At 37.1% G+C, this 10641-nt stretch overlaps 2 protein-coding genes across 4 annotated transcripts; both read left to right on the top strand.

Moving 5' to 3' along the window:
• The first annotated feature begins 1292 nt into the window (after positions 1-1292).
• LOC124823215 (protein DETOXIFICATION 55-like) lies at positions 1293-3553 on the top strand. Its single transcript, XM_047295386.2, has 2 exons — positions 1293-1510; positions 1674-3553. The coding sequence occupies exons 1-2, from the start codon at positions 1463-1465 to the stop codon at positions 3162-3164; spliced, it is 1539 nt and encodes a 512-aa protein (XP_047151342.2). The 5' UTR covers positions 1293-1462; the 3' UTR covers positions 3165-3553.
• Positions 3554-5878: 2325 nt separating this feature from the next.
• LOC124823216 (pentatricopeptide repeat-containing protein At2g13420, mitochondrial-like) lies at positions 5879-9856 on the top strand. 3 transcript variants are annotated; one of them, XM_088105452.1, is made up of 2 exons: positions 5879-7771; positions 8801-9856. In XM_088105452.1, the coding sequence occupies exon 1, from the start codon at positions 6245-6247 to the stop codon at positions 7769-7771; it is 1527 nt and encodes a 508-aa protein (XP_087961578.1). In that variant the 5' UTR covers positions 5879-6244; the 3' UTR covers positions 8801-9856. The 3 variants fall into 3 exon arrangements, 1 of the variants encoding a protein (XP_087961578.1); XR_015783929.1 differs by having other exon boundaries at positions 5892-7876; XR_015783928.1 differs by having other exon boundaries at positions 5894-7912.
• The last annotated feature ends 785 nt before the right edge of the window (positions 9857-10641 follow it).

Genomic DNA, 10641 nt, shown 5'->3' on the forward strand with positions numbered 1-10641 from the left:
CCGAAGGCTCCACATTCCAAATTGCTGTTAGTAGCCACTCATGGTTTTCTGAAGTGACGTCATACTAACAAATCATCACAAGTGATTAATGAAAAAAAAAATATACATATATAATTATATACTTATAAAAATATATATAATGTGATTACACAAATTATTATAAAAGAAAAATATTTTTTTAATAATTTTTTTTATAACTTTTTTTACAACAATATATGTGATAATAGTGACATATAATTATTAGGTTTAATACGTATTTTGGTCCCTCTTTTCGTAGGGTCTGTTCAAATTGGTCCTACTTTTTTTCAAAAGTTCACTAAGATCCCACTTTTCGCAAAAACGATGCACGTTAGTCCTTTTTTAGGTTTAATACGTATTTTGGTCCCTCTTTTCGTAAGGTCTGTTCAAATTGGTCCTACTTTTTTTCAAAAGTTCCCTATTTTGATCCCTATTTTGATCCCTCTTAGTGAACTTTTCGTATTTTGGTGAGCTGTACATTTTGATCCCTCAAAAGTTCACCTCAACGAAAAATGTACAGCTCACCAAAATACGAAAAGTTCACTAAGAGGGATCAAAATAGGGATCAAAATAGGGAACTTTTGAAAAAAAGTAGGACCAATTTGAACAGACCCTACGAAAAGAGGGACCAAAATACGTATTAAACCTAAAAAAGGACTAACGTGCATCGTTTTTGCGAAAAGTGGGATCTTAGTGAACTTTTGAAAAAAAGTAGGACCAATTTGAACAGACCCTACGAAAAGAGGGACCAAAATACGTATTAAACCTAATTATTATATGTTGTTAAAAAGTTGTTAAAATATTATTATCTATTTCTCCCGTTTTACCTCAACAATGAATTAAATTGAATATTCATAGGTAATTTAATTTTTTAGTTTTTATCTGCACATGTAAAAGAGAGAATAGGTTCTCTTATATATTTCCTGTTTATCTACCAAAATACTATTATATATGTTTTTCTCTTATCTAATTCATTTTCTTTGCAGTGTCTTTGTCTCATCACTTAACCTATCATGTATATCACTTTTTGTAGCTTTTCTTCCACCCAATCCAAGGAGGAGGAGCTGGTATTGAAAAGTAGTGTTAGTTAGTTATCTGTATGGGTTATGAGATAGTTATTTTGATTAAGAAAATAATGGCAATTATGATATTATACAGTGGCTTTTGAGCTTGTCAATCAATGCTAAGAAAGGAACACACGTAACCGACCACCTTTGAACCTTATAAAAGAGTGTCTGTGCTTAATCCCTGAACACACACACATACACTTACTTTCTTCCTCTCCTCTCTAACTCATTCCTGGTCCCGCTCACTTTTGTTTTTTGAAGGAGTGTTTTTGTGAGGAGAGGAATAAAACATCCCCACCACCATCCCCTTCTGTTCCTCATAATTAACATTTTCTCAAAACACACTCAGAAACAAGAAAATAACCAAAACCTTTGAGATGCATGCACAACACAAATCCCCAAAGACATACCCGACACTTGCCCAGGTAAGATATCCCTTTTTCTATGATTTTTCACACCCACATACTCTAAATAATGTGTACTCTTTTATTTACAAAAATATCTATCATCCACTCCTCTCTTTGTGTTATTGAAAAATACTTATACCCAATATGGATCACTCATTCATGTGTTTTATCAATCATGCAGGTATTAGAAGAAGTAAAGAGAATGACAGACATAGGGTTCCCGATATCAGCCATGAGCCTTGTGGGGTACCTTAAAAACTTGACCTTAGTTGTGTGCATGGGAAGGTTGGGAAGTCTGGAGTTAGCTGGAGGCTCTTTGGCCATAGGTTTCACCAACATAACTGGTTACTCTGTCCTCTCAGGTCTAGCCATGGGCATGGAACCCCTCTGCACCCAAGCCTTCGGTTCTAGAAACTTCTCCTTACTCTCTCTAACTCTGCACAGAACAATTCTCATGTTACTTCTATTTTCCCTTCCCATTTCTCTTCTGTGGCTCAACCTCCAACCTCTCATGCTTTTCCTTCGTCAGAATCCAGACATAACCCGTGTAGCAACCCTCTATTGCCGCTTCGCTATCCCAGACCTCATAGCCAATAGCTTCCTCCACCCTCTTCGCATCTATCTACGCAGCAAAGGAACAACTTGGCCACTGCTGTGGTGCACTTTACTTTCCATTCTTCTACACCTTCCCACCATCACCTTTCTAACCTTCAAACTCCACCTTGGCGTGCCGGGAATCGCTGTTTCATCCTTCGTTGCCAATTTCAACAACCTTTTCTTCCTTCTTCTGTACATGTTCTATACACGCGTTCCTGAGGAGTCCTTACACGTGCCGTTACTACTGTCTCGTACCATGTCACATAATAATGTGATAACATGTGGTAGCAGTGGTAGTACTCTTGCCATGGAATGGGGTGTGCTAATGAAATTTTCAATACAAAGTTGTCTGGCTGTTTGCTTGGAATGGTGGTGGTACGAATTGATGACAATTTCCGCAGGCTACCTCAACAACCCTCGCGTTGCTCTAGCCACGGCTGGCATAGTGATACAAACCACATCTCTTTTGTACACTTTGCCAACAGCACTGAGTGCATCGGTGTCAACGAGAGTAGGGAACGAGCTTGGGGCGGGGCAAGCTGAAAGAGCGAGTTTGGCAACGGTGGTAGCGATTGGATTGGCACTAGCAAGCTCAATTTTTGGTTTATTGTGGACCACTATGGGAAGAGAAAAGTGGGGGAGAATGTTCACCAGTGATGGTGAGGTGCTGCAACTGAGTATGGCAGTGTTACCTATAATTGGAGTTTGTGAGTTAGCGAATTGTCCACAAACCACAAGCTGTGGAATCCTGAGAGGAAGTGCTAGGCCTGGTGTTGGGGCAGTGATAAACTTTTGCTCCTTTTATTTGGTGGGAGCACCGGTAGCCATTGTTTTGGCCTTCGTTTGGAAACTTGGGATGGTGGGGCTGTGTTATGGGTTGCTGGCAGCACAGATCGCATGTGTGGTGTCAATTTTCGTTGTGGTGTACAAAACTGACTGGGAAATGGAGTCATTGAAAGCCAGAAGCTTGGTGGGAAAGGGTGTGTGTGGCACTTTCGCATTTCATCAGGACCAGATTACGGTCAAATGTGAGGAACCTGTTGTCTTTCTCAAAGACAACAACTCAGAAAAGTGAACAAGTTACGCCCCTGATATACACCAGAAACAAAGCGTTTCTGGAACCAAACTTCAACCCAAAATTATGATTCTTTTAGTATTGGAAAACAGATTGTTTTCACACCCCAAATCTTGCATCCTTCCCCATGAATAAGGAAGGCGGAGGATCCAAGATTTTAGAGCGTGAATTTTTATTTTTTTTACTGTGATTATACGTATGCATTTGCATAACCAATGTTGATATTGTATTATTATCTTTTTTTTTCCTTGCTGCAACCTCAGAGCAAGGTCTAGGTAGATGGTACCATGAAACATGGTTAATGTAATTGTAATGGTAAGGTGCATCTAATTTGTACTTTATTATTATAACAGATCGGTTTCAGCCGCATGATTCAAATAGTTGATAGTTTATGCGTCAGATTATAAATTTTGATGCGCTAAGGGCAAAAGAGAAAAAAAGGAAAAGTTGTTAACGTAATGTAATTAATGCATATAAATCTAAGCACTTGTTTTTTTTTTTTTAAGAAATAGAGATATTTCAATAGTTGATTCTATTTCAACTTTTTTTATTCATTTCTGTATGACGTGAAAACAATTGAGTAAGACATATATAAGACTCGGGTTTAATTATCTTGACCTAACTAAGCATGTGCTTGCATGTGTTTCTCAGCATGCATGTGGGGGGACACAGAGTGAGAGGATTATAACATTCTAGTGTTGGAATCATTCATAAAACTTTAAAGATTAATGATTGCGAGTCTTTTTTTTTTTTCTTTTATATCTAACTCAACTTTTTTTTAATGTGTGATTTTCAATTTATACTCTTAAATTCTTTTCACGTATTAGTAAGTAACCAGGTACGAGAAACTTGGAAACCAAGAGTAGAAACTTGGAAATCCAAAAAATTCAATTGATGTTATTGTTATGCCCATCTATTTTACGTAGTTTATGTCATATACAATGAGTTTGAATTTGATCTATTACTAGTGTAAAACATTTTGTTTGTAAATACATTAATATGTTCCACTATGGTATTGTTTTGTATGCCCAAAGGTTAAACTATGATGCATGTAATGTCTTATTTTACTGATAAACTTTATTCATTTAATCATGGGCAGTCTTAACAGATAAGTGAATATCCATTAATCATGAGATGGAACATTTAGTTGTCAGCAACAGCTTTTGATGTGAATTGCTTTATATGTGCAGTTGGAGATTAGGCTGCACTTCCTTTATCCTCCATAGCATGTAAGGGAGACTTTTTTATTCTTCAATGTTATTTTCTGTTGGACTGGTTCTCTTATCAAACATTGATTTTGTGGACATTAAATTTTGGCAGAGAAGGTTCTATAGTTTTGAGTTTGAGATTAGGTTTGAATGATATGTTTATTGTGAGCTTTCACCTATAACGATGGAAGTTCATTGTGAGCTTTCATCCCTGTAGAGAACAACCTTTCTTTTTGCATCTCACCCAAAGTAAATCATATTTTGCTCATGACATATTTACCATGTTTGTGTTTTCAATAGATAAATAATACTAAAATAAATTTATTAACCGGGTCAGATATTGTTTATTTATTATTTGCCACAAAATATGTATTTAAAAAATATTCCTAGATAATACATTTTATAAAATTTAATTAAAATTATAAAAATATACAATATATAATATAAATTAAAATAAAATTTTATCTAATAAAATATATATTAATTTTAATTAATTTTAATTTAATAAAATATAAATTAAATTTTTTAATTTTAATTTTTTTAATATTTCAATAATATAATATTTATACATCGTCTAAACGATATTAAAATATTTGTTAACCGCGTTAATAAATATTCACGAATATTAATTATGTATGGCGAATTGAATATTTTTGTTATCATGTTATCTTTTCTTTTATAAAAGTATAAAAATTTAATTTTTATTATACGTGTCAAATTTATTATGTGTCTAAATATAAATATATGTCAATCCACCGTTACTTTTTTAATATGGTTTGTTTTGATGGTTCCTTTCATATTGAAAGTATTTTATTTTATTTGTCCTTTTTTAAAACTGTCAATTTTCGGCTTCTTTGTGGGTCGTTAGTTTTAGGTGTGCTTTTGTTTCTGATTTGGGTGTTGCTCCTTCACCACCACATCTTTCTTTCTCCACTTCTTATTTATTATTTTGTTTTTAAGTAAAATTTTATTTTTAGGATTATTTTTTAATTTTACCCATTCACAACCTATTTCACTATGAGTAAAATGTTTTTCTTTTATTTTAACATTATATTTCTTTCTCTCTTTCTTTTACAAGTTGCAAAGGTGGGTGGTGGTGAAAAGAATTATCAAGCAGTTTCCCTCTCGTAATGCAGTGTGTGGAGTGGTGCAGTGTGTTGCTTCCTCAAGGTGCGTATTCAAATAAACCTTCAAATAAAACCCTAAAATAAAAAACATAACCTTTAAGACATCCTTCAACAGATGTCAAAATGCTTCAACGGATAATGAAGAAGAAAGAAACGGAGGAGGAGAAGTGAAACGAAGAAGACAAATTGGATTGCAGAGTAAAATGAAAGACAAATTATTAAACGAAAATGAGAGATGGAAAAATTAGGTGCAGGAATAAAGTAGGAGAACTAGATTTGAAATAAATTAAAATAGTAAAAGTAAAAAATTTTAATCTAAGAATATAATTGGAATTAAAATAAATTGAGGAGGTGGAGGGAGAAAGGTGTGGTGGTGGAGGGAGCAACACGCTTCTGGTTTCCTTGACAAAAGAGAAGGGTTTCCAAGGCCCAAATTGCGCCATGTGCTCCCAAGTGTGCCATTTTCTTTCTACACAGTAGGAATATCTCACTTCACTCCCAAAAATACAAAACGATCAAACAAAATTTTGAACTTGTTTGTACCACAAAATTATATCTCCTGAAATATTTTACCTCGCCGGAGTCGTCAACCTTATAGAACTGCAAAATCGCGAGCTTCACCTTCTTGTACTTGTGCTTGATCTTTTTAGGCGTGGTATATGTCTTCTTCTTGCGCTTCTTGGCACCACCGCGGAGACGGAGGACGAGGTGGAGAGTGCTGAAATCCCAAAACCCAAGCCAGTCAATGTTACAACACGCTATGACCTTACTAAAACTCCGTCAGAGTTCCTTCCTTTCTCCGTTCTTCCTCCGCCGCTTCTGTTCCGTTCCACCGCCACCAAATGAATCCAACGACGCCGAATTGGTGTCGAATCTCCTGCTGCAGCACCACAACCCCTTCCACGCCACCGAATCGAGCCTCCAGCTCCACGGCGTCACCCTCACCCCCGACCTCCTCTTCCAAACCCTCCTCCGCCTCAAGAACCACTCCAAGATAGCCCTCTCCCTCTTCAACTACGCCAAAACCCTCCCCAACCCCCCTCTCACCTACGACTCCTACACGCTCCTCATCGATTCTGTCGCCAAGGTTCGCCAATTCGACGTTGCATGGCAACTCATCGTCGAAATGGCCCAGCGCAACCTCCATCCAAACCCCGCCACCTTCCTAACCCTAATTCGCCGCCTCATAGCGGCCGGCCTCACTCGCCAGGCGGTACGCGCCTTCCACGACATCGACGCCTTTGCCAAAACGACTCCCGATGACTTCTGCTTCCTGCTCGACACGCTCTGCAAGTACGGCTACGTCAGACTCGCCGTCGAGGTTTTCAACAGAAACCGAACCACTTTCCCTCCGACCGTGAAAATGTACACGGTTTTGATCTACGGGTGGTGCAAACTGGGGAAGGTTAAAATCGCGCAAACGTTTCTGAACGAAATGATTGAGCTAGGGATTGAGCCTAATGTTGTTACTTATAACGTTTTGTTGAATGGGGTTTGTAGGAAGGTGAGTTTGCACCCTGAGGAGAGGTTTGAGAGGACTATAAGGAACTCAGAGGAGGTGTTTGATCAAATGCGCAAGAGTAGGATTGAGCCGGATGTGACTAGCTTTTCGATTTTGCTTCATGTTTATAGCCGCGCGCATAAGCCGGAGTTGGTGCTTGATAAGCTGAGGTTGATGAAGGAGAAAGGGATTTTTCCCAATGTGGTGATGTATACCTCGGTTATCAAGTGTCTTGCTTCGTGTGGGAGGCTTGAGGATGCAGAGAGGTTGCTTGAGGAGATGGTGAAGGATGGAGTGAGTCCATGTGCCGCAACGTACAATTGCTTCTTCAAGGAGTACAGAGGAAGGAAGGATGCTGAGAGTGCGTTGAGGATGCTCAAGAGGATGAAGGAGGATGGGTTCTGTGCGCCGAGCTCGCACACCTATGTGATTTTGATTAGGATGTTTTTGAGGTTGGGCAAGATCAGAGTTGTGAAGGAAATATGGGATGATATGAAGGTCACTGGGGCGGGGCCGGATTTAGATTTGTACACGTCTTTGATACATGGGCTGTGTGAGAGGCAGAACTGGAGGGAGGCTTGCCATTATTTTGTTGAGATGATAGAGAATGGGTTTCTTCCTCTGAAAGGTACCTTTGAGACCCTTTACAGGGGGCTAATTCAGGCTGATATGTTGAGGACTTGGAGGAGATTGAAGAAGAAGCTTGATGAAGAATCGATAGCTTTTGGTTCAGAGTTTCAGAGTTACCACTTGAAACCTTATAGGAGATAAGTTATTACATGCACAGTACTCTTGAGACTTTTATAGGTTCTTTGGCCCAATTTATCTTTATGCATCTACAAGATTTCAACAAGACTTTGATGACTTGAGATATGAGTGAGACTATCATTTTATCTCCAATATTTTTGTTAGGTGTGTGTGATATCATGTTCTATCATTTAGTTAACTGGTGACTCATTGTCATTATTTCTTTAATTAATTGTCAAGCAGTGTTTTTGTAAGGTGATTTACTTTTCTAGTTTTTATCTGCACATGTAAAAGAGAGAAAATAGATTCTCACCAAAATACTATTATATACGTTTTTCTCTTATCTAATTCATTTTCTTTGCATTGTCTTTGCCTCATTACTTAACCTATTATGCATATAATTTTTTGGAGCTTTTCTTCCACCCAATCCAAGGAGGAAGAGCTGGTATTGAAAAGTACTGTTAGTTAGTTATCTGTATGGGTTATGAGATAGTTATTTTGATTAAGAAAATAATGGCAATTATGATATTATACGGTGGCTTTTGAGCTTGTCAATCAATGCTAAGAAAGGAACACACGTAACCGACCACCTTGGAACCTTATAAAAGAGTGTATGTATGTGTTTAATCCCTGAACACACACACACACACACTTACTTTGCTTTCTTCCTCTCCTCTCTAACTCATTCCTGGTCCCGCTCACTTTTGTTTTTTGAAGGAGTGTTTTTGTGAGGAGAGGAATAAAACATTCCCACCACCATCCCCTTCTGTTCCTCATAATTAGCACTTTCTCAAAACACACTCAAAAACAAGAAAATAACCAAAACTAACCAAAACCTTTGAGATGCATGCACAGCACAAATCCCCAAAGACATACCCGACACTTGCCCAGCTAAGATATTCTTTTTCTATGATTTTTCACACCCACATGCTCTAAATAATGTGTACACTTTTATTTACAAAAATATCTATCACCCACTCCTCCCTTTGTGTTATTGAAAAATACTTATACCCAATATGGATCACTCATTCATGTGTTTTATCAATCATGCAGGTATTAGAAGAAGTAAAGAGAATGACAGACATAGGGTTCCCAATATCAGCCATGAGCCTTGTGGGGCACCTTTAAAACTTGACCTTAGTTGTGTGCATGGGAAGGTTGGGAAGCCTGGAGTTAGCTGGAGGCTCTTTGGCCATAGGTTTCACCAACATAACTGGTTACTCTGTCCTCTCAGGTCTAGCCATGGGCATGGAACCCCTCTGCACCCAAGCCTTCGGTTCTAGAAACTTCTCCTTACTCTCTCTAACTCTGCACAGAACAATTCATATGTTACTTCTATTTTCTCTTCCCATTTCTCTTCTGTGGCTCAACCTCCAACCTCTCATGCTTTTCCTTCGTCAGAATCCAGACATAACACACGTAGCAACCCTCTATTGCCGCTTCGCCATCCCAGACCTCATAGCGAATAGCCTCCTCCACCCTCTTCGCATCTATCTACGCAGCAAAGGAACAACTTGGCCACTGCTGTGGTGCACTTTACTTTCCATTTTTCTACACCTCTCCACCATCACCTTTCTAACCATCAAACTCCACCTTGGCTTGCTGGGAATCGCTGTTTCATCCTTTGTTGCCAATTTCAGAAACCTTTTCTTCCTTCTTCTGTACATGTTCTATATACGCTTTCCCGAGGAATCCTTACAGTGGGCCAGCTGGATTGACTCCTCTTCATGTTGCAGCAACTATGAGTGGCTCAGAGAATGTGTTGGATGCATTAACTGATGATCCAGGAATGGTAAGTCCTTTATTGTCTCTATTCTGTAACTTCATGTTTTCTCATGCTTTTTGCATTGTACTACTTCAAACTACGGGGGCAAAGGGGAAATGACTACAAGGAAAAACTAGTGTTTCTCCTCCTTTTCACCTGACTTTTGGTCCAGTGAATGAATGTGTGGATATAGAATGGGAAGAGAAATGAGGTGACCCTTGAGTTCAATATAATGGTTTCTAGTAGGTGCACTCGTTGAATAGGCGTGAGAACTTATAATTCCCTGCTGTTGCTGTAGTGTCATAAAAGTATAAATCTAAGGCTTGATTTTTCCCTATGAAACATATCAATAATTTATACTGTAGTTAAAAACTTAAACCTTAGGAGTTAAATTAGTGCAATTAGCTGTAGTTCAATGCAATTCAGTATAGTATAGTTTAATAAAATAAATATAGTTCAGTTCTGAACTGTTTTTTAATTCAATTTAGTACATTTTTTAACAGTATAGCTTATTTTGTTCATCTCTACAAACAACAATTTCAGCTAAAATAAGATTTAATCTACCATATTAAAAAAAGTGAATTTTAAATTTAATTCAATTTTATAAGGTAATTTTATAAGGGTAAATTATGTTTCAAGTTTATCTTTTAGCAATAAAACATAATTTTTTAAAATAGTTTGAGAATAAAAAATATTAAATTTAATATTTTTTAAATAGAGATTTATTTTTAAAAAATCAAATTTATGTATCAAATGAAGAGGTGATGGTGATCCAATTTCTTGTTCCCATCTATGTTTCACCATGCACCTTGAAGCTTTTCACCATGCACCTTCTATCTCCAATCTTCCAAAATACCTATAATTAATAAGGTGGTTATCCGCTAACTTTATGTTTTGTTCAGAAATTCTATCCTAAACATTGACTACACCCCTATTTCTCATTTATTATGAAATCCTACACCCCATTTCCCCTATCAGCAAACATACACTCATTTTCCATCTATTAAAAAACTATATTAGTTATTTAATTATTTTATTTGTTTATAATTATTTTTAAATTTATGTATCAATTCGTATGAAATTATAATTTAATTAGAATATTTTTTAATGTTAAAAAATTATTTTTATG

The sequence above is a fragment of the Vigna umbellata genome, chromosome 1 (assembly GCF_029865625.1).
Source record: "Vigna umbellata cultivar VRB3 chromosome 1, Vumbellata_1.0, whole genome shotgun sequence".
NCBI lineage: Eukaryota > Viridiplantae > Streptophyta > Magnoliopsida > Fabales > Fabaceae > Vigna > Vigna umbellata.

What these genes read in the sequence shown, in the direction of transcription:
- LOC124823216 (XM_088105452.1), top strand. Translation starts at nt 6,245, where the DNA reads ATGTTACAACACGCTATGACCTTACTAAAACTCCGTCAGAGTTCCTTC.
- LOC124823215 (XM_047295386.2), top strand. Translation starts at nt 1,463, where the DNA reads ATGCATGCACAACACAAATCCCCAAAGACATACCCGACACTTGCCCAG. An exon ending in CATACCCGACACTTGCCCAG is followed by an intron (nt 1,511 to 1,673) that starts GTAAGATATCCC and finishes TCAATCATGCAG; the next exon opens with GTATTAGAAGAAGTAAAGAG.